Source organism: Mustela erminea, chromosome 21, assembly GCF_009829155.1.
Source record: "Mustela erminea isolate mMusErm1 chromosome 21, mMusErm1.Pri, whole genome shotgun sequence".
Taxonomy (NCBI): Eukaryota; Metazoa; Chordata; class Mammalia; order Carnivora; family Mustelidae; genus Mustela; species Mustela erminea.
The window spans coordinates 12,986,948-13,014,389 of record NC_045634.1 but is presented as its reverse complement, the minus strand read 5'-3'; the positions used below and the strand labels follow the sequence as shown (position 1 = coordinate 13,014,389).

Below are 27,442 nucleotides of genomic sequence, written 5' to 3'. Positions count from 1 at the left end.
ACTCGAGGTCTACACCTCTTAATCCCCTTTACCCATTTTCCCTATCCCTGCATATTGTAACAATTGAAATGTTGTCTTTTGAAAACTGTATTTTGCTCGTTCCCAGGAAACAGATATTGAAGCATGTGTGTGTTTGTGTGTAGAGAAAAACTATAGTAAAGCAAAAATGTTATGGGTACACATAGTCTTTTGTAGTACAGTAGTCTCCTACTATGCACAGGGAAAACATTCCAGGTCCCCAGTGGATGCCTGAAACTGGATAATACCAAAGCCTCTGTATACTGTTCTTCCTATACATACATATCTATGATAATGTTTAATTTGTAAGTTAGGTACAGTGGATTAACAGTAACTGATATTAAAAACTATAATACACTGTAAAAAAAGTTACATGAATGTGGTCTCTCCCAAAATGCCTTATCATACTGCACTCACCCTTCTTGTGATGATGTGAGGTGACAAATGCCTGTGTGGTGAGATGAAGTGAGGTGAGTAACGTAGGTGCTGTGACCCAGCGTTAGGCTACTCCTGACCTTCTGACGATAAGTCAGGAGGATCATCTCCTTCCAGACCACGGTTGGTCACGGGGAACCAACATGGAAAGTGAAACTGCAGATAAGGGGACTATACTATATTTTTGCAGCTTTTCTTTAAATTAGTTCAAATAAGAAAGCTAAAAAAAAAGGCAAAGAGACAAAAAGGGTGGTGTGGGGAAAAGGAATTCTACTCTCCAAGTGTTAGCAGTTAAGGAGGAAACTGGAATTATGACAAGAGGCCAAGCCAGAAAGGAGTGGAATTTAGGGAGTGAAGATAGGTTTAGTCAACAACCTCCCCTTGAAGTTCCAGGGAAGACAGAAATTACAAATTACCTGTGTTTTTAAATACCTACCTTCCGTGAGTCCCACTGTCCCAATCGGGGGGTGGCTGAAGACGACTGTGGGGATGTTGTCATAGTCTAATTTGGAATCTTCTTTGCATTCAAAAAGTCTATGGGCAAGTTTTCGGCCAGCAGCTATGGCAACTACAAAGATATTTAGAAATCAGCATTTCAGTTTATTGCTCACTTTAAACCTCAGAATTGTTCTACTAACCATTTCCTGTTCTGGCTTAAAGTACTAATACTGACAAAGAGTCACACCAAAGCTCATTATAATATCTAGATCACCATAATGAAGACATACCAATGCCTTGGTTAACAATTCAAAACTATCAGCTTATGTGAATTCTGTACCTTCTACTGGGGGGTTGGGCAGAGGTGGGACATATTTACTAGTTCCCAATCATCTGGCAGACAGTTACCTACTGAATTAAAATATTGGCTTTTTGATACAATACGGATGAAGCAAACTATATTAGTTTTGAGCAACTGCAGTTGTACACTATAACCTTACTCATTTCACAGTGTTTTGTTTTTTTTTTCCTTTAATTCCTGAGAAGGCCTCCCCAGCCTCCCCCTATCTACCACGTACATCATGGCTCCTCCTCCCTGGCTAGTCCTGATGGATTAGGGCTCTGCTTAGCAAGGATAAAGACCATGATCCTGGATAATGAATGATTCCACACTCTCCCTCGCTGTCCAAAGGGACTCTGGGCTCATTTGGTTCTGATGATTATCTCAATCGCCAATTACACACTTAGTCATGCTGCTACTGACTTGACAGAGTAAGTTGTTTTTTTTTTTTTTTTAAGTTGGAGCCCAACGTGGGGCTTGAACTCACCACCCTGAGATCATGACTTGAGCTGAGATCAAGAGTCAGATGCTTTTTTTTTTTTTAAGATTTTATTTATTTATTTGTCAGAGACAGAGGGAGAGAGAGCGAGCGAGCACAGGCAGATAAAGAGGCAGGCAGAGGCAGAGGGAGAAGCAGTCGAGCAAGGAGCCCGACCGATGTGGGACTCGATCCCAGGACCCTGGGATCATGACCTGAGCTGAAGGCAGCTGCTTAACCAACTGAGCCACCCAGGCATCCCAGAGGCTTTTTTTTTTTGACGCTTAATCAACTGAGCCACCCAGGAGCCCACATAATACTTTTTTATGTTTATTTTTTAAATTACTTTTACTTCTTATTTTTTTAAAGTTTATTCTCCTTAACCTGTTTTTAATCTCGTATTTAGAAAAAAAATGCCTACATTAGCAAAAGCATCAGTTATTAATTTTGTTGATTTCACGTTTTTTTCCCAAAATAAGGTATTGGTAGGATACATAAGAAATTTTCTTTGATATAATTTTCAACAATTATATTATTGTTAAGTTTTTGAAACTTTGCTTGTTTATTTTTCTTTGGCTAAAAGAACTTCCTGAAGGAGCTATAAGGCTTTGGGCAAGTGACTGCAGTAACTTTTCCAGTCTGACAAAAGACCCAGGACCATTTTAGAAAGACTGGTGAGTTACCACAGGGGTACAGAGTGAAAGCAGCTGGAGCGATGTTACTAATACAGGTGGGGCAAAGAGCTTGGAATGGTGCCAGTTAACTCAGGAGTAGATTGAGGTATGGGATGAAGGGAGTTGGGTTGATCTTCGTCATTATAATAAATAATCAGGGCACCTGGCTGGCTCAGTGGGTAAAGCATGTGACTTTCAAATCTCAGGATCATGAGCTCAAGCCTCACGTTGGGCATGGAGCCTACTTTAAAAAATAAATTAAAAAATACATACACACAAATAAAAATGAAAACCTTAAAAAAAAAAAAAGACTACATAATCATATAAGAATGCCACTCTACATTGCTTCTTCCCAAAGCCACCTCCTTCCACTGTCACCCCATACAACTGAGATTCTAACTTAGTCTCCTCAGAAGGAAGAAGCTGTCATCTCAGTAACAATTTCAATCTTCACTAAAGCACTTTTAGTCTTTTAAGGAAAACTAAATATTAGTGAGAAAACACCAGGTACCAAACGATTTCCGTACATCATTATTTTGCCCACATTAAGACACTCATCCTTTCAACTTTGCTTAAGTTGAACAGACTGTGAATGGCTCAACAGTTTCTACAACCCGCAGAGCTTCCCTTACCCGAGAAAAGAGAAAGAGTACCTGGAGTAAGAAGAGCTTTTCCACACACGTCCCCAACAGCATAGATGCCTTTGACGCTGGTATTCTGGAACTCATCTACTATGATATGACCTTTGTCATCAGTTTGAATCCCCTAAAAAAGTGAAAGGCTATCATGTCACTATTTGGCCTATCTACCAAAAAAGGCAAACCCAATCTCTGGATCTTCAGTTCAAGCACCTTCTCAGCCTGAATCTGAAAACCGCAACACTCAACCACAAGATGAAAAACATTTTTTTTTATAATAGTTTTATTTATTTATTTGAGCAGGCATGAGCCAGGGTGGGGGGAGGCCAGCAGAGGGAGACAGAGGAGCAGGCTTCCCACTGAGCAGGGAGCCCGACTCAGGGCTCCATCCTGGGACCCTGGGACTATGACCCAGGCACCCAAGATGACAACAAGTTGAGAAGTTCAGGGGCACCTGAGTGGCTCAGTCAGTTAAGCAACTGTCTGCCTTCGGCTCAGGTCACAATTTCAGTGTCCCGGGATAGAATCCCGCATCTGGTTCCCTGCTCAGTGGGGAGCCTCCTTTCCCCTTTCTGCCTGCCATTCTGCCTACCTATGATCTCTCTCTCTCTCTCTCTGTAATAAATAAATAAAATATCTAAAAAAAAAAAAAAAAGCTGAAAAGTTCATATCTCTTGCTTAATTTAAAAGGTAATATTTGGGGCACCTGGGTGGCTCAGTGGGTTAAGCCTCTGCCTTCGGCCCAGGTCATGATCTCAGGGTCCTGGGATCAAGCCCAGCATCAGGCTCTCTACTCAGCAGGGAGCCTGCTTCCTGCTTGCCTGCCTCTATGCCTACTTGTGATCTCTCTCTGTCAAATAAATAAATAAAATCTTTAAAAAAAAAATAAAATAAAAAAATAAAAAATAAATAAAAGGTAGTATTTTATCCAATTTTATCCAATTGCAATACAATTCAGCTGGTCAGGTAAAACATGAAAAGGAAATACTCAACTCTCAGATGCGCTACTTCCTACTGCTGTGGAGTCCATCAAAGACAGCGCTTTCAAACTTTCAAACTTTTCCCACTGAATGGGGGCACCTGGGTGGCTCAGTGAGTTACACATCTGACTCCCGGTTTTGCCTCAGGTCATGATCTACCAGTTGTGGGATCAAACCCTGTGCTGCGCTCTGCGCTCAGTGTGGAGTTGGCTTCGGATTCTCTCCTTCCCACCCACTCTCTTTTTCATATTAAATAAATAAATAAAATCTGGGTGGGGACCCTTTTTCCACTGAAGCACTCCTCTTGAAGTGCACTAATTCATAACTTAGAGGGGTTAGAATGAAGCAGTCATCAAAAGCAGGCTTGTTTGAAGCTTACCGTTTTAATTTTTAAGATTTTATTTATTTGACAGAGAGACACAGCAAGAGAGGGAACACAAGCAGGAGAATGGGAGAGGGAGAAGCAGGGTTCCCGCCAAGCGAGGAGCCCAACATAGGGCTCAATCCCAGGACTCTGGGATCATGACCTGAGCTGAAGATAGACGCTTAACAACTCAGCTACCCAGGCGCCCCACCATTTTAATTTTTAAAAATCCAAATAAATTCGGTATTCTCTCTAAAACATACTGATGTTTCCTTAACCAAATATTTTTCCTGCATACTGAGTCAAATTTTAGCTCCAAAAAGATGTGGCATGCTTATCTTGTGGCTTTGCAGATCCCACCTGTATAAACTCCCATGTGAGAAGAAAAAGAGTGGAAATAGACAACACAGTGGTTAAGAGTACAACTTTTAGACAGAGACCTGGTTCAAATCCCAGCTCTGCCACTTACTAGCTATGGGACCTTGTATAACTGCCTATTTATTTACAAATACTTGAGCTTCTAGTACAAATGAGGCATTAACCTGGTCACTGTAAATAGTGGTAAGTAATACAGATATCCTCCCTACCCCCACAGAATTACAGCCTGGTAGATTGTTTATTATTAATGTGCTGCTTCTGGTTACTTTGTCCTTAGCCCTTAAAGAGTTGTGGGCAAGATTAAAGTGGGTTAGTAACAAAGTATAGGTTGACAAGACCTATACATGGTAAAAATGTTTATTTGCATCATGCAAATATATATTAATACTGAATAAGACTGAAAACTTTCATCTCATTTTTTAAAGATTCAGGAAAATATTTGAAAGGTTGAAAACTCAACCTACCAAAGCCTGTATCTATACAATGACAAAATATCTCTTGAAAGGTGAAAACCTGGATAATATAAAACAGACAACCAGTTTAACTAGATTTCACCAAATAGTAATTAAAAACAAGGAAACATCTCCCTGGATATTTTTACTTTTTAAAATGCTGAAGAACACCTTTTATGAAATGAAAAAATAATGATAAAGGATATTACTATTAGAACATAAATTAAGGGGCACCTGGGTGGCTCAGTGGGTTAAAGCCTCTGTCTTCGGCTCATGTCATGATCCCAGGGTCCTGGGATCGAGCCCCACATCAGGCTCTCTGCTCAGCGGGGAGCCTGCTTCCTCCTCTCTCTCTCTGCCTGCCTCTCTGCCTACTTGTGACTTCTGTCTGTCAAATAAATAAATAAAATCTTTTAAAAAATAAATAAATTAATTAAAATGTTACACACTGCTCAAGAAGGCCTATCAAATATATAAACCACAAACATAAAATAATCCTGTTATTACTTGCAGAGTAGTATAGCCTATCAGGAAAATCCTTACTATCATCAAAAAGAGCAGCTGGTTAACATGGACTGAATTCATACAACCAGCCAGCATCTAAATTAATCCCTTTGTGGAGCACCTGGGTGGCTCAGTCGGTGCAGCCCGTCTCCATGTGGCTCGGGTCATGACCTCAGGGTCCTGGGACCCCGTCCCACGTTGGGCTCTCTGCTTGGCATGGAATCTGCTTCTACCTCTCCCTCTACCTCTTCCCTCCCCCATTAGTGCTCTCTCTCACTTTCTCTCTCCCAAATAAAGAAATAAACTAATTACTTTGCATGCATAATCTATAACCCAGTGAGACAAGTACTGTTTTTATCCCTATACTTACATGAAGCAATTGAAACTTAAAAGAGTAATGAAGCTGCTTGCTGAAGGCCACACAACAGGTAAGTAACAGAACTAAGACTCAAAACTGGGTCAAACTCTTGAGACCTAGACCCCAAGCTACTACAGGAGACTTGCCTTCAAAATTTAAAAGAACAACTCAGAATGTTAATTACAGCACTGGTAAGCCGGCTTCACACCTACTTCCATCCCCAAGTGCCCAAAATATCCAGGATTGACTGACACACCCAATAATCGAGATTAGGTTACAGATGATAAGGAATAATTTCAAGGTTTAAAGAGCCAGTATCATTGTAAAAAGGAAATCTGTAAGGAAGCGGCTAGTCAGGGCAGAGACCTGATCTAGGATGATCACATTAAAAAGGTAAAACAGTATTTTTTTCAGTTTTAAGAAGGGGATTTGATGACAAATGATGCACAGATTAAAGAGAAAAAAATCTAACCCAACAAAAGTTTAGGGGTCAAGGGGGTGGGGAACACAGAAGTGCTAAATATTCAAGTGTTTTAGTTAGACTAAGCTTACCACTTTGTTTAAATTCAGGCCACTGGAGTTTGGGTCCCGCCCAATGGCCCACAGCAGACAGTCAACATCCGGAATCGTGGTCAAGGTGGGTTTCCTACCAGGAACTGAGGTAACCATGCACAGTTCCAAGCCAGAGGGAGTCTTCTTCACTTCCTTGACCTATTGGCAAATAAAACGTGTTAATTTGGGGAGAGGGAGAGAAGACGGAAAACGAAGAGGAAATTAGAACCCTTAACATTTAAAAATTCTCCACCAGATCCTACATGTGGATCCTTGATGCTGACACATTCACTTTTGCTCAAAGGACGCCAACAACGCAACTTCTAGGAGCCTAGACTGTTTCCTAGGTTGGCCCGAATTATAAGGCGAAGGCCAGAAGTGTCCGTTCTGTCAACACCCTAATGCCCTAATGCTTCAGCTTAAAAACAAGGTTTTTTAAACTGTGCTTCTTAAAAAACATGATAAAATCTTTTTTTTTTTTTTTAAAGATTTTATTTATTTGTCAGAGAGAGAGAGGGAAAGAGAGCAAGCACAGGCAGACAGAATGGCAGGCAGAGACAGAGGGAGAAGCAGGTTCCCTGCCAAGCAAGGAGCCCGATGTGGGACTCGATCCCAGGACTCTGGGATCATGACCTGAGCCACCCAGGCGTCCCAAAAAACATGATAAAATCTTAAGTCACAAATCTAATAACCACAGTGCTGGCGACTAGAAGGTGGGGAGAAAACAGGCCGCAGTGGCATTGCTAAGAACCTCACTCACACCTCATGGTCAGTATTTCTCCTGGATGTTCCTCATCAGCACAGGGAGGGGGTGAGAATTGGATCAGAAGAGCCAGGTGCACAGTCTGGTGAAGATCCCAAGGGGGTTCTGTCTCCACTACCAGGTTAACACTTCTACATTCAGATTTATTACTGTATTTGATGGGGCCATCACTGAGAGGGTGCAGCTCGAGAGACAAAATTGCTTTTGCAAGCCTAATGCTGCACGAAAAATGAAATTCAGTGATTCCAAAGAAGTAGAGTACTCTGTAAGTCTGTCCATTTGCAGAACTCAAAGGGGTGCACTTTAAAAACAGAGTCCATAATATTATTCTCTGAAAAAGAAATACAATCCTCAAAAATAAGCATGTTCGATAAGGCATTTGAGCGCGTACACACACACACACACACACACACACACAAATGAGTTGTAGTTTTAACTAGATTTAACTACCAGATTTCTAATCTTTTATACCTTGACTTTACTAACATATTGAGAAATACAGCTGCTTAGGATAAAGAAAAGAATTGGTAGTACTCTAGAAAGGGATACTTTGACTGGGGGAGACACAGAGTTTGCGTTTATTAAACACTCGGGTGGAACCAATAGCAGAAAGTGTGATTCACAACACACACAGGAATAAGGGCTATAAACATGCCTGGGGCTCAGCCATACCTGTGAGTACTTCAGGACCTCTATGCCAGAATTCTCCAGCTCTTCAGTGCAGTTTGAACTGATAATGGAATCAAAATTTCTAAGTACCTGTATACAAACAAAGGCACCAGAGAGATGGGTGGTAGGAAAGGAATAAAATTTAAATGAAGATAACATTACAAACTTGGTACCCAAATATCTGCATCCTGCCTCCTATCTCCTCTTTCCTTCATGGCCATATTGTAAGAGGAGTTTCGATCTGTTTTCCTACATCACCACCAAGGTCTGTATTATGTCTGATTTCACGCACTCCCGTTTTAGAGTTAAACAGACAGGCAGCCTTCGGGCTTCTATTCTCTTTGCCATGTCCCTCTCAAGCCTGCTGCATTTCCCCGTAATTATGTCTTGGGAACAGAAATTCTCCTTCCCCTTTCTGTATTTCCAAGGCAGCTTCTACTCTTGTATGATTTAAGGAAGCAAAATCTCCTTATTTATGCAAAAAAGTCAAGACCATGGCCCTGCAGAGGTCTTTGTGATAATCCACCTGCAACAAACCCCAGGTGGGGTGAAGATGGGAGGTCATGAGTTATTCATAGGATAGTTCTAGAACGGACTCACACCAGGACAGGGAAGAGGAGAATCAGCCTGATGTTTGGAGAATGGGGGTTGGCAAGGGCAGGAAACCCAAGTGCATGTGCGAATGAGCTGGTTTTCCAAATGCAGGGATTATCTACTCTACTGATACAGTGCTGCCGTTTATTTCCTTACTTATACATTAAATTAAGGCTGTCAATCCCTCTGCCTCTCTCCTTCCTTCCAGCTTTCTGGATATATTCCTGCGATGCAAAATAACATAACATTTACCTAGGGGAGACATTCTTCAGGATATAAATCTCCTGCAGGTAAATTATATGATCAGTCTCAAGGCCAAAGAGAAAGTTCCTTTAAGTACATGTCGACTGGGGTTATTAATTTCCCTTGTCTCCCTCTATTTACTCAAATAATCAAGAATTAGAATCGTAGCATTTGAATCGTTAGGAATCTGATAAATATTCCTAAAGAATTAAATGACTTGCTCAAATCACACGCTTGTTAAGGTCAAACAGATTCTTAGGCCAACACTCTTGTTATTGCCTGGAACCATATCCCTGAAAGCTCAAAACTGTACCAAAACCCAGTGGGTACTATCATGATTAATCAAAAAAACACAAGAAACAAAAAACAAAAAATAAACAAAAAAACAAAAACAAAAATAGGGGTGCCTGGGTGGCTCATTAGGTTAAGCGTTTGGCTAAGGCCATAATCCTAGGGTCCTGAGATCGAGCCCCGCATTGGGCTCCCTGCTTGGTAGGGAGCCTCCCTTTGCCTCTGCCTGCCGCTCCCCCTGCTTATGCTCTCTATCAAATAAATAAATACAATCTTTAAAAAAAAAAACAAACATATAAAGCAACACTTCACCAGATAATGACATACAGGCTGCACTGGCAGAAACCGCTGATCCATGAACATGTCTGAACTGCATGGGCCCACCTATGCAGTTTTTTTTTTACAGTATGATATTGTAAATGTGTTTTCTCTTATGATTTTCTTTTTCTTTAAGTAAGCTCTACACCCAGTGTGGGGCTTGAACTCATGACCCTGGAATCAAGAGTCACATGGTCTCCCCATTGAGCCAGCCAGGCGCCCCTCTCTTAAGACTTTTTTTTTTTTTTTTTTTCCCCAGAGAGAGGGAAAGGGAGAGAGAGAATCCTAAGCAGGTTCCACGCCCAGCATGGAGCTGGATGCCAGGCTCAATCTCATAACCCTGAGATCATGGCCTAAGCTAAATTCAATAGTCAGATGCTTAAACAACAGAGCCACCAAGGTGCCCCTCTTTTGATTTTCTTAGCAACATTTTCTTTTCTCCAGCATACTTTATTGTAAGAATCTGACATAACACATATACGAAATACATGTTAACTGTTTATGTTACTGGTGAGGCTCCAGGTCAAGGTCAACAGTAGGCTATTAGTAGTTGTAGGGAGTCGAAAGTTGCACTTGGATTTTTCCACTGCACAGGGGGTCAGCACACCTAACCTCCAAGTCATTCAAGGGTCAACTGTACTGTCCTTGGCTTTCTAAGCCCTCAGCTAACCCTCAGTTATGATGCTAATTTGCAGTTGCAAAACTTTGGCCTTAATTTCTTCATCTGTAAAATGACATTCAGTAAGATGATCTGTAAGCTTCCTTTATTATTATTTTGTGATAAAAAATACATAACATTAAATTTACCAACTTAACCATTTCTAAGGATACAGTCCTGGAGTGTTATGTCTACTCATTATTGTGCCAGCCATCTCCAGAACTTGACTTCTTACAAAACTGAAACTCTACACTCTATTAAACAGCCCTCAATCCTGGTAACCACCATTCTACTTTCTGTTTTTATGAGTTTGACTAGATACCTCATATAAGGGAAATCATAAGATTTGTCTTTTTGTGACTAGTTTACTTCATTTGGCGTAATGTTCTCCAAGTTCATCCATGTTGTAGTCCGAGTCAGAATGCCCTTCCTTTTAAAGCTGAATAATATTCTACCTTATGATATACGCATTTTCTTGATTCATTCATCTGTCAACGGACACTTGGGCTGCTTCATCGATGCCTGGGCTCTTGTGAATAATGCTGCCATGAACACAGGTGTGCAAGTATCTTTGATACATTTGCTTTTAATGCAAACACTGTAGTGAATTTTTTTTTTTTTTAAGATTTTATTTTATTTGACAGACACAGATCACAAGTAGGCAGAGAGGCAGGTAGAGAGAGAGGGAAGCAGGTTCCCTGCTGAGCAGAGAGGCCGGATGCGGGGCTCAATCCCAGGACCCTGAGATCATGACCTGAGCCGAAGGCAGAGGCTTTAACCCACTGAGCCACCCAGGCGCCCCTGTAGTGAATTTTTTTGACCGAGTGTTATTAATCCAACACTACCCTCTGATCATACAAAACTGATTTCCAGAATAAGAAATTAACGTGACAGTCTGTTCAATTTAACTAGTATTTATATTTAAGCCTGCAGGTTTCCTTTTAAGGCACCTGACACCACCTACTACTTCAGGATGAAAATACCAGCCAGTTTGATCCAATCAAAATCATTATCAGCTGGTAGCTGATAAGGACATACAGCCCAATTCAAAGAGCTTCTCTGCAGTTCCATGCAGAATAAACCAACTGACTTCCACATGCTTTACACCCTGGTCTTTAATATTCTCAGGGTAGATTTTTTTTAAAGATTCAAGCAAAGGAAAGGGAAAAGGAAAAAAGCAAAGAATTTACCTTATCATGCCGTATCATTAGTGATGTCTTTGAACCCAGAGCGGAAAGAATGCCAGCTATCTCTACAGCAATGTAGCCCGCGCCGACAATGACACTGCGGCTAAAATGAGAGAGAGGGTTAGTATTTTTAAAATAAACGGATTTTGGAATAATTTAAGATTTACAGAAAAGTTGAAAAAATAGTACAGAGGTGTCCCGTATACACTCTGCCCTGTTCTCCAAGTTAACATCTTGCAGGATCATGGTACACTTGTCAAAACCAAGAAATGGAGGTTGGTACATTGCTACTGACTGAACTCCAGACTTATTCAGACGTCACCAGTTTTTCCATTCATTTCCTTTTGTGGCTCCAAGATTCAATCCTGGATACCACATTGCAGTTTTATGTAGAAGATGTCCCCTTGTAGAAGGGAAGTATATTTTTAGTTATCAAAAGCTCTTTAGCCTCAGGGCGCCTGGGTGGTGCTGTTGGTTGAGCAACGAGTCTTGGTTTGGGCTCCAGTTGTGACCTCACAGTTGTGAGATCGAGCCCTATGCCACGCTTCATGCTCAGCATGGAGTCTGCTTAAAAGATTTTATCTCTCTCCCCTTCTGCCCCTCTCCCCACACTCACTCTATCTCTCAAATAAATAAATCTTTAAAAAAAAAAAAAAAAGTTCTTGGGGTACCTGGGTGGCTCAGTGGGTTAATAAGCCTCTGCCTTCTGCTCAGGTCATGATCCCAGGGTCCTGGGATAGAGCCCCGCTGCACAGGGATCTCTGCTCAGCGGGGAGCCTGCTTCCCCCTTTCTCTCTCTGCCTGCCTCTCTGCCTGCTTGTGATCTGTCCATCAAATAAATAAATAAAATCTTTAAAAAATAAAAAAGTTCTTTTGCCTCATTTCTTCAGAGAGGGAAAAAACCTTTGAAACTAGAGACGACTTTTTATTTTGTTTTAAAGATTTTATTTATTTATTTGACAGATGGAGATCACAAGTAGGCAGAGAAACAGGCAGAGAGAGGAGGAAGCAGGCTCCCTGCTGAGCAGGAAGCTTGATGTGGGGCTCAATCCCAGGACCTGGAAATCATGACCTAGCTGAACCAAAAGCAGGCACTGAACCGACTGAGCCTCCCAGGTGCTCCCCAAGATGACTCCTTATGAGTGACCTTCATACCTAAACCTAAAACTGGCAACTAACTCACCATGATTCTTCCCTGCTCAGAACTGCCTTTTTTTTTTTTTTTAAGATTTCTATTTCTATTTATTTATTTGACAGAGAGAGAGTCAGTGAGAGAGGGAACAAAAGCAGGAGGAACGGGAGAGGGAGAAGCAGGCTTCCCACTGAGCAGGGAGCCAGCCCAATGTGGGCCTCCATCCCAGGAGCCTGGGATCGTGACCTGGGTCGAAGGCAGACGCACAATCCACTGAGCCACCTGGGCGCCCCTCAGAACTCCTCCTTGATCACTCTTCAATTCTATCAATCTTTGCAGTAGGTTACAGGCTACTTAAAGCAAACCATGTAACTTACAGGATAGATCTGAATGAGAGTAGACTCCCCTGCCTAAATTTCAGTCTAAAAAGGCATCTTCAGCACTAGATAAATGCTGACGAAGGTCTATATCAGGGGTGGAGAAGCTGATCCCAGCCCTAGGGCAATGAGGATTCCCAACATGCTGCAGCCTGGAGCGTCAATACCCCTGAGCTGGAACTGCCCCAGTCAGGGCTGGGTTTGCTGAGGCTTCAAAGAACTTACAGTACTTGGAAAGAACCAAGCAATCCGGGAAGAGCAGAGGAAAGTTGTTTGTTTGTTTTTTTTTTTTACTATTTTATTTATTTATTTGACAGACAGAGATCACAAGTAGGCAGAGGGGCAGGGCAGGCAGAGAGAGAGAAAGAAGGAAGTAGACTCCCCACTGATCGGAGAGCCCCATGCGGGGCTCAATCCCAGGATCCTGAGATCATGACCTGAGCCGAAGGCAGAGGCTTACCCACTGAGCCACCCAGGTGCCCCAGAGGAAAGCTTTCTTTATGACCTTCCAAAGGTAAGGTATCCGTGGGGTGAGTCTGTGCCATCAGAGGGGTCTGTCTGGTCTAAAGAGAGGACGAAGTGTGAACCCAAAGAACGGCACGTCGGCTTACCTTACAACTCAGGGTTTGAAAAGGAAATGTCCCCATAGCCTGGAAATCATGAAATAGTTCTTCCATCTCAACCTCCCTCTTTCCTATTATGTTTGACCTCTGCTCCTTTCTCGAGAGCATGAGATCGAGCCCCGCTCAGCGAGGCATCGGCTTCAAATTCTTTCTCCCTTTCCTTCCTCCCTGTCTCTCCCTGCACACACACACACACTCATGTACTCTCTCTCTAAAATAAATAAAATCTTAAAAAAAGAAAAAGAAAAAAAATTGTTCATTCATTTCGTATGTTCCCAGAGTCCTTTGTTCCTAACACACATAAATTCACTTATTAAACTTGTCTTGCTAGCATTTTAAATATATTAAAATAAATGATTTCGTTCTTTAAATCCTTTATTTTAAAAGACTTCACGGACAGGTATCTGTAAGGTAGATTCTACGAGGGTGAGTCTAGATTGACTTGTATCATCCAGACATGACAAGTCATGACCACATTTCTGGAAACATTCCCCCATGTGTCCTCATTCAACCCTAAAACCAAACAGGACCAGGCAGATCGTGAGGGAAAAGGAGCGGTTCTCTGACACAGTTGTGTGCCCTGCAGACAGCAAATATAAAATGGACCGTGCCTCCCTCAAAGTCAGAAGAGTGCATGCTCCGAATATCTTCATGGGAGGTCTCCACTGTAGCTAAGAGACTCAGAGAAGCCCTCTTGCCCCTTCTTCACCGTCTGCGGCTCCAGGTGAATTAAGGTAAAGTTTCGGACAATAGGTTATTAGTCACACTCCGTGAAGGCCTTTACAGAAACACAGGATTAGGACTTGGAACCGGCTTGGCAGCCCCGCAAGGGAGCAGCAGCATTGAGCAATGCTGATTTCCAGATTCGGTGCTACTTACAGGGAGATAAAGGTCCATCCTGAGCCAAAACGGTTCCTCCAGCCTAGAAAACCTGCAACGGGCAGCTTCTTCAAATTAGAGAAACCGTCTTCCTCAGTAGATTTTTTTCCTATGCATCTAATTTCGTGACAGACATTTACAAAGGTTGTCTGGACAAATCCACATGGAGGACAAACCCAGAAAACCTCTCTTTTGTGCAAACAACAGGGCTTTCATTGCACCAGTGGCTCTGGAAACCAGAATCAGTTAATTGCGACACATGGGCAGATGATGCTGTATTCAGGTGAAGAAAGAAGATGGTTTTAGGACTTTACTATTTACTCTTCAAAACCACCGTGTGTTTAATTCTCGCCCTAAAAACTGTAATGAAAGATCTGAGTCAGGGGGCGCCTGGGTGGCTCAGGTGGCTAAGCGACCGGCTCTTGATTTCGGTTCAGGTCATGATCCTGGGGTTTTGAGACCAAGCCCTACGCTGGGCTCTGCACTTAGCGGGGAGACTGCTTCTCTCCTTCTGCACCTCTCCACTCTCTCTCAAATAAATAAATAAATCTTAAAGAAAGAAAGAAAGAAAAAGGCAGCTCTGAGTTGTTCACTGGGGATATTAGTGGATGAGATACCCAAGGTCATTAAAAGAGAAGCAGGTAAAGAAAATTCAAGGGAAGCCTGCATTTAATGGTTGGGTGGAGGAGGCAGAAGAAGCGTTAGCTAGAGAGACTGAGGAAGAACAAACTGCTTACCCAGGCAATTCTTCCAGTTGGAAAAATCCATCACTCGTTATTCCTAGGCTGGCCCCTAGGGAGGAAAATGCAATACAGATCACACAGACCAAGCTTTCCCTTATAAAAGGGTATCAAAACTTTGTATATGGACCCAGATGCTTTCTCGGCCATCACATACTGTTCTGACAAGTTTTGTCAAAGTCTCCACTTGGGATGCTGCCAACCCAGTCTTTCCTGAGTACACATTTTCATTTTCTCTGTAGAATTAAGAGAAGTAATGACTGCCTATTACATTTCTCTAAGGAACTAAGATTGTCTTGGCTCTCATGAAGAGACTCTGCTGGCTCTGTTTCATTCTCCTGCCCCCAAATGTAGATGTGAACCCCTCAGCTCAGCCTTGGCTCTCTTCTGTGTTTTTCTTCAAACGTTTCAACCAACTCTCCCCTGACAGTGGAGGACTTTCAAATATTCCAGTTTTGACGTTTTCCCCAAGGAGTCCCAGATTCCTAACTGCCCCACTACATAATTCTACTCTGCTTCAAACTCAGTATGTTTAGAATTGAATCGTAGGGGCGCCTGGGTGGCTCAGTGGGTTAAAGCCTCTGCCTCTGGCTCAGGTCATGATCCCAGAGTCCTGGGATTGAGCCCCACGTCAGGCTCTCTGCTCAGCAAGGAGCCTGCTTCCTCCTCTCTCTCTGCCTGCCTCTCTGCCTACTTGTGATCTCTATCAAATAAATAAATAAAATTTAAAAAAAAAAAAAGAATTGAATCTTAAACTTTAGGTCCCAGCTGTATCCCTCTCCCAAGTTTACCACTACAGTTAAATTGAACGATCTCCGCCAATAACCCAAATGAAACCCTGAGTTAATAAAAATACTACACTTCGCTAAATTCGAGGTGCCATGATTAAAGGACACATCCGGGGCACCTGGGAGTGCAATCAGTTAAGCGTCCGACTCTTGGTTGCGGCCCAGGTCATGGTCTCAGGGTCGTGAGATCAAGTCCCGCATCGGGCCCCACTCTCAATGCAGTGTCTGCTTGAGATCCTCTCTCTCCCTCTCCCTTCCCCTCCCACTTGTGATCTCTTTCTCCCTCTAAAATAAATAAATCTTTAATAATCCTGATCTCAGATGTGATGAATATACTTTTTTTTTAATGTGTCCTGGAATCAATGAAATCCAGCAGCTGATTCTTCCTTCTGAGTCCGTTATGCCTGTCCTCCTCTCTGCGGCCTGGCCCACAGCAGCGGCTCAGTAAGCCTCTGCAGAACCGAGCTTCTCCTTTACAGATCAGACACTAACGCTGGGGTTCCGCACCATATCATCACCCCCACACATGCTACTGCGACAGCTCTCTGCATTCATCTGCCTCCTCTGTGAGTCCCTGTCAGGCCAGGTGTCTAAAATTATCGCTTACATCTTGTCACAACTCTATTTATAAGCTAACAGTTATTTGACCCAGTTGTCGTGAATTCTAGAGATTCCTTCATTTGACTTTGTAAGTCTCTGCAATCTGGTCCTCACCCTTTTCTAGTCTCAGCTTAATGAATGGGCCCCCAGAACTTCCGTACTGGAAAAATTGGTCGAACTGGCTCAATATCTTTTGAAGACATCTTTATTTCCCACTGGTTCTTTCGGTCTTCCTCTTCCTCAGCACTTACCGCTCAATCTGTTAGCCTCCTTTTTCCTGGAAAGTCTTTTTGGTTGATGCCATCCTATAGCAATATGTCCCACCTGTGAGCACCCTGAGCCTAGAAATAACCTTGGAACACTGACCTTTTATTTAATTCTTTGCACGTGTTTTTATTATATGTTTTAAATTAGTAAATGTATACATTTTAAAAATTCGAAAAGCACAATAGAGCATCTAGTGAAAAGCAATCTTTCCCACCCCGACCTCTAGTGCTCTCCTTTAAGGGAGTCAGCATCACAGGGCTTTGAGTATTTTTCTAGAGATATTCCAGTGCATGTGGACAGTCTTCCTGCCTTTTGAAAAAAAACACAAATTGTAGCATACTATACACTCTGCTTCATACCTTGCTTTTTTTCACTTAACAAGCAGTCTTGAAGACTGCTTCATATTAGGATGCTTATGTCCAAACTTTCAGTTAAATTTTTAGGAACTTGAGAATAGTACTTTACCGTCTTTTATGGTAGTTGCTCCTGACCTTTTGGGGGTCATGAACCTCCTTTTAAAGCTGGTGAAAGTTTTGGATCCTCTCCCCAGAGAGAACAAAACACATAAATGCATGTGCACCCCAAATTTCCCATTTAATTCAGGTTGGTCACAGATCTTATAAGGCCAATCCAGGGAGAATACAAAATATGGATAAGCTATGATCACCGCCCAAAAAGACCTTATAATTTAGCTGGGGAGAAAGACATGAACCATGTTTCTTATGTGAGAATAAGGCAGTATGTTCATAGTTTATCCCTGTGTGCACAAAATGCAAGAAGAGCAAATAGGCCTATCTGAAATTCCTTACTGCTTTAATTTTATAATTTTCTTTTTTTTCTTTTCTTTTTAAGATTTTATTTATTTATTTGACAGAGAGAGATCACAAGTAGATAGAGAGGCAGGCAGAGAGAGAGAGAGAGAGGGAAGCAGGCTCCCTGCCGAGCAGAGAGTCCGATGCGGGACTCGATCCCAGGACCCTGAGATCATGACCTGAGCCAAAGGCAGCGGCTTACCCCACTGAGCCACCCAGGCGCCCCTAATTTTATAATTTTCTATGTAAGAGAGAAAACTATGCATACCAAGTAAGTCATTAAGTTATATCTGTACAAGATTTCACTTCCTTAAACAGAACACAAGTAAAGAACACATCTTGTAGGGGCACCTGGGCAGATCAGTTGGCTAAGCAACTGTCTTCAGCTCAGGTCATGATTCTGGAGTCCTGGGATCGAGTCCCACATCGGGCTCCCTGCTTAGCAGGAGTCTACTTCTCCCGCTGACCTCTCTCCTCTCATTCTCTATCTCTCTCTCTCTCAAATAAACAAATAAAATCTTTAAAATAAACAAACAAAGAACATGTCTTGTAAATAACCACTCAGGGGACAAACCCAGGTGGGTGCCCGTCTCTGTCATGCTGAAAAGATGAGATTCTTTGCTGATTTTTCTTGCGGTGTTACCTGTAGGCTGTCTGAGCTTGGAGCTAGAAGAAATATCTTTGCCCCATCACCAGGCACAAGTTAAGCCAATTACATTTAGGTTCTGCGGAGGCCTTCTCCTCTGTGTGGCCTTGTCCAAGAGAACGAACTGGGGCAGGCAGATTCCCTAGCATCGCTTGGAAGGCTGAAGACAACAGTATACTCCACTTGACGGTTAACAAGTATTTGCCTTGAGAAGACTCACCGGGGATCTGGCTCTCCTGGGGACGTGAGGGCACGCCACCTGTGGCAATCAGGATGTGAGGAGCAGTGTACTTGTTCCCATTGACCTCTACTGTGGGCTCCGGATCAGAAGTGAATGCTGCATGGCCATGGATGATTTCTATATGGGACTGGAGAAGGGACCGTGACATTAGCCTGTGCTCAAGATACGAGAACACCTGTGGCGACATATCTGCTCTTTCCCTCTCTATGGAGGCTATCTAGATTTGAGGTTTGCTGACACCAAGACAACTCTGTCACGTCTGAGTTTCTGCAGAACGTCTGTTCACTGACATTTAGGTAAGGAGGTTGCCGTGTGATGCTGGAAGTTGGCCGCAGGAAGCTATAAAGATGCTATCTTGGGCCAAAATCCAGAGACCAAAAAAAGATACATGCTAGTCACCTCCCCAGGAAGAAACCCTCCATCTCTGTCCGCAGGAGTTGGGGAGAAAGTCTTCCTCACTGGCAATGAAATCACACTGAAGAATGCTGTGTCTGGAGGAGGGGCAGAAGGCTCAGAAAGACAAGAGGATAAAGATGAAGAAAGCAGAGGCAAAAGAGGAACACTCCGGCCAAGGGAGGGAAACGCAACACTTCTGTTTTCTCAAACAAAATGGAAGTAACCACAAAATCCCACAACAATGAAGTTCTGTGCGAGAGATGTTACGAAGTCAGACTCTGGCACCCTCTGTGCTGGGGCCTCCCTTTCGGGGAATGAGGACAAGCTTCTGAAGCTGTGATATGTGTATCGGCAAGCAAATGTGGGCAACTTACCAGGACAATGGAATCGTGGGAGCTTGATCACAAAAGAGCATATTTCGACATTTCGGAACATGCTCTGTTCTGAATTAAGTTATTTCCTCCTTCCCAAATAGCCCTCCAGGTGCCCTGCTTAACCAAGCTGAATCAAGGTCAGCGCCAGAAGCCACAAGAAAAACCTTCCTCAGGAGAGAATGGTTTCCCATAGGGTGCTAGAGGGGTCTGGGTCAAGTGCCAATAATAATCATGAGGGGGAGGAACAGAGAGAATTTTTTTTTTCATTTCCTAAGATACTTGACAGAAAGTATCCTTTCCTATTCACAAGCTCTGGACTGACTATAAGTAATTCCTTTCCCATAAGGTCACATACAGTAAGTTTGACTACACACTAAGATTTGTGAATATTAAAAAAAAAAAAAAAATTGCTGTTCCCTGAGTGACTTTCCTGGCTCTTCTGCAAAAGTATTTAAGCTCACTCCATTTTTTAAAAAAACTGATGTGGGTGTCTTAGTATAACAAGTGGTACCTCTATGCTCATGTCTAATGGTCTTAAAATCTCTTGTCATCCATGTAGAGGGGACCGAAGGCCCTCAAATACTTGAATTGGGATTAAGGTCAGAAAATATCACCCTCCGGGGGCACCTGGGTAGCTCAGTGGGTTAAGCCTCTGCCTTCGGCTCAGGTCTCGGGGTCCTGGGATCGAGTCCTGCATCGGGCTCCCTGCTGAGCGGGGAGCCTTGCTTCCCCTGCTTGTGCTCTCTCTCCTTCTTTCACTCTCTGTCAAATAAATAAATTCTTCAAAAAAAAAAAAGAAAAGAAAAGAAAATATCACCCTCCGAAAAAATAAACCCAATGAATAAGAATCATTATAAAAATACATGAGGTTAGCCATTTATAGAAGTAACTGAACCCTAAAAGCTGGCTTATAGACATGCTGTCAATGAGATTATGGGGGCCCAAATATCACCGACAATCTACTGATCTAAATACAATCTAAGCTATGCAGAAATCTTAGAACCTGCAAAGTGAAACCACCAAAGGCAAATGAAGGGTGGTGGGATAAACACTGTCAAGAAAAGGGCAGCGGGCAGGGCGCCTGGGTGGCTCAGTGGGTTAAAGCCTCTGCCTTCGCACGGGTCATGATCCTAGGGTCCTGGGATCAGAGGCCCACATCAGGCTCTCTGCCCGGCAGGGAGTCTGCTTCCTCCTCTCTCTACTTGTGATCTGTCTTCAAATAAATAAATAAAACCTTTTTAAAAAAGGAAAAGAAAAGGACAGCCGGGGACCCCTGGGTAGCCCAGTCGTTACATGCCTGCCGTGGGCTCAGGTCATGATCCCAGAGTCCTGGGACTGAGATGCACGACAGGCTCCCTGCTTGGTGGGGAGTCTGTTTCTCCCTCTGCCCCTCCTGGGCTCTTTCTCTCTTTCCCTCTCTTAAGAGGAAAAAAAAGAAAAGAAAAAGGGCAGCAGCCGGATTGTGCACCATTTGTCAACGTCTCCAGCAGCCCCAAGGGGAAGTACAACATTTAAGCACCAAGACAGAAAAAGCCAGAGACTGGCAAAAGATAATATATATTTGCTGAAGGTAAACAGGCCTTTGCCCGGTGTACTTGATCAGACTTCATCACAAAAACAACCTTCTGAACTATAATTTGTTCTCTTGACTATATCTAGCCACCAAGGCGAGGCTGCTGGGAGCAAATGAGCAATGGCAGCCTTCCAGCCAGGCTGTACTTCTGATCTGAATAAGCTGGTGTATCGTTGTGTAAATCAGTCTCTGTTTTGGGTTTCTAGAACTAACTGGAGGGCGAGACCTACTCAAGGAGCCGCCATCAGGAGAGACCTGGTCTACCCATCACAGCAGGCGCTGCCCACTCTTTAGAAAAAAGATGCCTCCTGAGCAGAGACCCGCTCTGGCAGGTCAACCTCAAAACCATTAACGGCAAAAGAAATTAAAGAAACAACAAGGGATACGTGCAAAGGCTATGTTTTTTGTCTGGCCAGACCGGCAGCACACTCCAGCAGAGAACAGCCCCCTCTCTAAACCCCAAACCCAGCACACTCACCTTGGTGAGATTATTTTGATAGATGGTGTTCAGGCGGCTCACATAGGCATCACGCTTCTCCTTTATAACGCTGTAATGAAACTTGAGTCAGTACTGAGAAACAGGGTTCTCTTCTTTCCCTTAGGGACTGGGGCATTTGTCCCTGAACACCCCTTTCAGCAGAGAATCACACACACACACAGAGCAGTCAACAAGATCCGCAGGAGGGAGTATCTCTGAAGGCAGCTGCCCCTGCCCCCCGTGCCCATCTGCTCTGCCATATGTAGAGAACCCTTACTCTAGTCCAGGGAAGATGTTCACCTGGCATCCATGGTATGTAAATTTCGTTCTGCAGACAAGACAGGGAGAGCTGCTTTGGCAAGTCCCTAGTACTTATGGGCCACTTGATAAATGTTTGTTGAATAAGTGGATGGATTTCTGAAAATTTTGAAAATTTTGATGGCTCCTAAAAGTTTATGGCAGTTCCTTTAAAAGTTAAACATAGGGGCACCTGGGTGGTCCAGCAGGTTAAAGTTTCTGCCTTTGGCTCAGGCCATGATCCCAGGGTCTGGGGATTGAGCCCCACATCGGGCTCTCTGCTCAGCAGGGAGCCTGCTTCCTGCTCTCTCTCTGCCTGCCACTGCCTACTTGTGATCTCTGTCTGTCAAATAAATAAATAAAATCTTTAAAAATAAATAAATAAATAATAAACAAAATAAAAGTTAAACATAAAATCGCCATTTGAGGGGCAAGGCGAAGAAACAAAAAATTTTGAAAATGATAATAAATAAAGTTGCTATTTGACCCAGCAATTTCATTCCTAGGTATAGACCCCAAAGCAGCAACTTGTAGATCAGTGTTCACAGCAGCATTAGTCACCGCAGACTAAAGGTGGAAACAACCAAAAGTCCACTGAAGGCTGAATGGATAAACAAAATGTGGTATGAACACAAGGGAATATTTTTCAGCCTTAAAAAGGAATTAAATTCTGACACATCCCACAACATGGATGAACTTTTAAAGCATTATTCTAAGTGAAATAAGCCAGGCTTAAAAGGACAAACGTCGTATGAAGTACCTAAAATAGGCAAATTCATAGAGACAGAAAGTAGGATGGTGATACCAGGGCCTGGGGGGAGAGGAGATGAGTTTTTGTCTAAGAAGCACCTTGTTTCTGTTCTGGACGGAGGAAAGGCTCTCGAAATGGGTGGTGGTAATGGTTGCACAACACTATGAATAACTTAATGGCCCTGTATTGACAACTTAAAAATAGCTAAAATGGACTTTACATGACTTTGAAAGCCATTTTATGGAGGTAAGACTGACATACAAAAAACTGTACATATTTAGTGAACGTAACTTGATGAGTTTAGAGAGAAGTACACACCTTAAAACCAGCATCACAATCAAGGCCACGGATATATCCCTCACCTGCAAAGGTTTGTTATATACATTTTACCACAGTAACACCCTCCCCAAAAAAAGTTTACGGCTCATTTAATTATGAAAGATAAATATATTTGTAAATAGAACACTCTGAGCATTAACGCTTACCGCCAATTGAATTTACTCTCACAGCTTTGAAAGCCATAATCAACGTGATCATGCATGAATTCAGAGTGGACAGCCGTGTTCCACATTACCTGTCAAGAAAAAAAAAAGGAAGCCACAACAGTAGTACATGAGTCCTGAGAAAAGAAAGAAATCATGCGTGAAAGGTAACTACATAATAGCAGATAAAAATAATGAACTTTAAATTAAAAATAAAACTAAACATTCTAAAAGTTCAGCAATATGACCAGACAGATGTTGTATGGAAGCTGGTGAAATGTCGCAGGAAATTATTTCTATTACATTCCCTACTCCATAGAAGCAGGATGTTATAAGCCTTCCAGTCCTGCTGGTAAAATTTATTATTGCTTACATCCTCCATTTAAGTTTCAGGTTTGTTGAAGCCCCATCTTCTATGATTAATTCTAGGGAATGGAAATGCATCTGTAGCTTTATAGTAAAGTGATTTAGAAGAAGCTATGAGATCAAGCTGAGGACTGAAAACCTTAAGAGATCGAATCCCTCTTATAAACTCAGTACCTATGAACATATCCTTGTCAAAGATTGTGTAATCAGGCATCTGGAACTCAAATGTTTGTTGCATATCTGTGGAATGCAGCCTAAAATCTGTAAAGGCCTTTTATAACAACTGATCATCAAGATAGCTGAATTCCAGTTGGCATCCAGAACTCTAGATGACAAACAATCATTTTTCTTTGTCAGATAAGCCTGAGACTCCATTTTTGATAAGCGTTAGGTTTCTTCTTTGTACTGTTCTTCATTTATGCCTAAAGATGAGTAATCGGTGACCCTGCTGGATTCTGCTCATTTTTTAAAATTGAGGTAAAATTCATACAATATAGAATTAACCATTTTATCTGCTAGATTGTTTATCTTAAATAGTACCTATGACAGGTTTGTCAGTACTACAAAATAAGATGGGTTATTTTAAGAAACACCACTATAAGTCATCCCATCATGAGGTACCGTATTTATTTACTTCCAATGCGTATTATATATGCTGCTATAGCATCCGACAACCTCTGGAGAAGCTCTATATGATAGGCTCATCCTAATTAGGATAGTAGCAGCCCCATCGATCTGATTCCTTCTCTACTGCTGCCCCACTCTATCCTTCTGGAGGGCAGTTACTCCAGGCTTTAGCTAGTTCTAGAAAACAAAAGGCAATTAACCAACTGATCTTCAAGCTTGCAAAAAGCACTTTGAAGTCAATAGAGCCCTATGAAAATATAAAGTAAATGTCCTGCACATGTGTTCAGAATAGAATGAATAAACAAAACATAATATACAGGAACAAAATATTACCAATTCAGGCTACTATACCCAGATGGTATTTAAATAATGAGGTAGCACCAATCAATGGATTTACTACCATAACTGGTTTAAACTACTTTATAACTGATTCACATAATCTATATATCATAATTGCATGACTCCAATTAGAACAGGGTACAAAGGGGTGCTTGGGTAGCTCTGTGGGTTAAAGCCTCTGCCTTCAGCTCAGGCCATGATCCCAGGGTCCTGGGATGGAGCCCTACATTGGGCTCTCTACTTGGTGGCGAGCCTGCTTCCACCCGCCCCGCCCCGCCTACTTGTGATCTCTGTCTGTCAAATAAATAAAATCTGTAAAAAAAAAAAAAAAAAAAAAAAAAAAAAAAAAAAAGAACAGGGTACAAAATCTAAGACCAAAAGGAAAGAAAACAATTGAGGGAAAGTGTCCCACAGTAAAAAAGAAACTTTCCTATGATTTAAAAAGAAAAAAAAAGAAACCATACACACAAAAATCCAAACCTTACCCATACTGGGAAACAGATTATAAAAAAACCTTCTGGCATTAACTCAGCTATGTGTCACTGAAGAGATTAGGAATATTTGTTTACCGGTTACCAAAAAAATGCCAGTTTAGAATGTAATCTCAGTAACAAAAGGTTTTAAGTTTAGGATTAGAACATGTTAAAGCACGTTCAAATGTGGAATAAAATTATTTGCCAGCACAAGCAAGAGGCAGCTTTGGAAAGAAGAGCTGCCATTTTTTCCTCTTTTTTCACAGGTGAAGGACAAGTTCATTCAGTGTGCCCTACACCACAGATACCAGGAAAGAAAACCAACACAGTTGTTAAGAGAATCCATGAGGCTACAGGATTAAATGAGAATACCTAAGCAGATTCCATTCAGTCATTTAGATTGAGAAGATGGACCAGTCCTAATTACTGGACCTAGATATTATCTCACTCATGCACTCTAAGCTAATAAATCAACGCATTGCTTTATCAAACATGTAAAAGAAGTATGGAAGAAAGAAGAAATAGTAATTTTACCTTTTTGGGTACACATCCAACATTCACCTAGGAGAAAAAAGGACAAATTTTAAGAATATTAAACTCAAATCATCACACAAACCTGCAAGAAATGAACCCCCAAGCATCAACCCAGGAGAATTCCTTAAGTTTCTAAGTCCCATTCTACCGTTAGTTCCTTTTTTTTTTTTTTTTTTATGTTCCTTTTTGCTATAACGGAGTTGTTAAAGACATGAGTGTTCCTTTTCTTACACAATGAGGCAGGGACCTTTGTTCCTCAGCATTTTCTCAAGGAAAACAGTCACTGAGAAAGAGAGAGAAAATAATTCCACATCCATGGGGCTACGCAGTGCAGGGGTAGAAGAGGTCAGAAGGTGGCCCAAGCCTGAACTTGCACAGAACACAGAAGTCTGAAGCAGAAAAGAAAGCAGCAGAAGGAAAGACCCACCAGCTAAATAAGGGCAGTTGAAACATCTGAGCAGCTAATCTACAGGATTTCTGGGAAACTTACTGTGGTAGATGCTGGGTAAAACCCTCAGAATGCCCCTTTGAAAAAGTCTCTAGCAGAAATATGTTACTTTTCAGGACCAAAGGACAATGAAGAATCAAGCAGTAAGGTTCATCCTACATACATATATATGTGTGGGTATATATACGTATATATACATACATGCTTATATATTTATGCTTCCATACTTGCTAGAGACAGACCACAAATTTGATTCTTGGCCTTCTAGCCACCAAAACACAAATAATTGTAAGATGTCACATAAAAACTAACCAGTTGTTAGGGCACCTGGGTGGTTCAGCTGGTTGAGCATTTGCCTTTGGCTCAGGTCATGGTCCCAGGGTTTCTGGATCCCGGGATCGAGCCCCACATCAAGTCCCACATCAGGCTTCCCTCTTGGCCAGAAGCCTGCTTCTCCCTTTCCCACTCCCCCTGCTTGTGTTTCCTCTCTCGATGTCTGCCAAATAAATAAATAAAATCTTTAAAAACAAAAACTAACCAGTTGTTTAAGAAAACAACTAGTTATACCCCTCAGACTAGAGAGAAATTTTTTTTTAAGATTTTATTTATTTGACAGAGAGATCTAGGGAGAGAGGGAGAGAAATTTTTTTTTTAAGATTTTATTTATTTGACAGAGATCTAGGGAGAGATCAAGCAGGGAGAGTGGGAGAAGGAGAATCGAGCTTCCTGCTGAGCAGGGAGCCTGATGCTACGGCTCGATCGCCCGAGCCTGGGATCATGACCTGAGCTGAAGGCAGCTGCTTACGAGCTGAGCCACCCAGGCACCCCGAGACAGAAATTCTTCCCAACAGTCCCCGTAAACAAGCTGTGATATATATTTAAATACAGATTTTTGTTTCCATTTGTTTGTTTCCTTTTGAGCACATGCTAAAAAATGGAACATGGTAAAAAAAGCTCGGTTAAGGGTACGACTAATTAGACTACAGACTATAATACTATACTATAGTTATGTGATGTGATAAATATCCTTATGTGGACAATCATATTATATGTATGTATCAAGGTAACATGCTGTACACCTTAAACTTACACAAGTGTTGACACGTATGTCAAATGAACTTAATAAAAAAATTAAAAGACTAAGGGCGCCTGGGTGGCTCAGTGGGTTAAAGCCTCTGCCTTCGGCTCAGATCATGATCCCAGGGTCCTGGGATCGAGCCCCGCATCGGGCTCTCTGCTCAGTGGGGAGCCTGCTTCCTCCTCTCTCTCTGCCTGCCTCTCTGCCTACTTGTGATCTCTGTCTGTCAAATAAATAAATAAAATCTTTAAAAAAAAAAATTAAAAGACTAAGACTGATTAAAACTGCCCCTCGGGTGAAGAAATTTGTACTTGGCTGAATGGGTTAAACACTGGTGTATCCTAGCGGAGGAGCTGGTTGCAGAAGGAAAACTAGATTGATCTCACTCTTTCAAAGGGCAAATTAGAGACCCCCTCAGCTCTGGAAACCAGTCATGTAATGTGTATTCCTGATACCTTTTAATCTTATAAATACTGACTGGGAGGTGTTGGTAACATCTTGGCCATTACAATGAAGTTATGAGATCTTTTTAAAAAAATTTTTTTAGGGGGGACGCCTGGGTGGCTCAGTTGGTTGGGCAGCTGCCTTCGGCTCGGGTCATGATCCCAGGGTTCTGGGATCGAGTCCCACATCCGGCTCCTTGCTCGGCAGGGAGCCTGCTTCTCCCTCTGCCTGCCTCTCTGTCTGCCTGTGCTCACTCGCTCTCTCTCCCTCTGTCTCTGACAAATAAATAAATAAAATCTTTAAAAAAAAAAATTTTTTTAGGGGAGCCTGGGTGGCTCAGTCGTT

General features: G+C 42.2%; 1 protein-coding gene across 2 annotated transcripts in view; it reads right to left on the bottom strand.

Moving 5' to 3' along the window:
- GSR (glutathione-disulfide reductase) overlaps positions 1-27,442 on the bottom strand; it is a 47,271-nt gene that overhangs the window by 5,434 nt on the left and 14,395 nt on the right. For both annotated transcript variants that reach the window (XR_004282354.1, XM_032329406.1), the window contains exons 2-11: positions 25,128-25,154; positions 22,792-22,880; positions 21,259-21,328; positions 18,417-18,564; positions 15,081-15,135; positions 11,336-11,435; positions 8,045-8,131; positions 6,610-6,768; positions 3,037-3,148; positions 890-1,021 (exon numbers count right to left, since the gene is read on the bottom strand). Coding sequence is in view for 1 of the 2 variants with exons in the window: in XM_032329406.1 (XP_032185297.1) it covers positions 890-1,021; positions 3,037-3,148; positions 6,610-6,768; positions 8,045-8,131; positions 11,336-11,435; positions 15,081-15,135; positions 18,417-18,564; positions 21,259-21,328; positions 22,792-22,880; positions 25,128-25,154 (979 nt within the window). In the remaining variant the exon portion in view is untranslated. The remainder of the gene's footprint in view (positions 1-889; positions 1,022-3,036; positions 3,149-6,609; positions 6,769-8,044; positions 8,132-11,335; positions 11,436-15,080; positions 15,136-18,416; positions 18,565-21,258; positions 21,329-22,791; positions 22,881-25,127; positions 25,155-27,442) is intronic.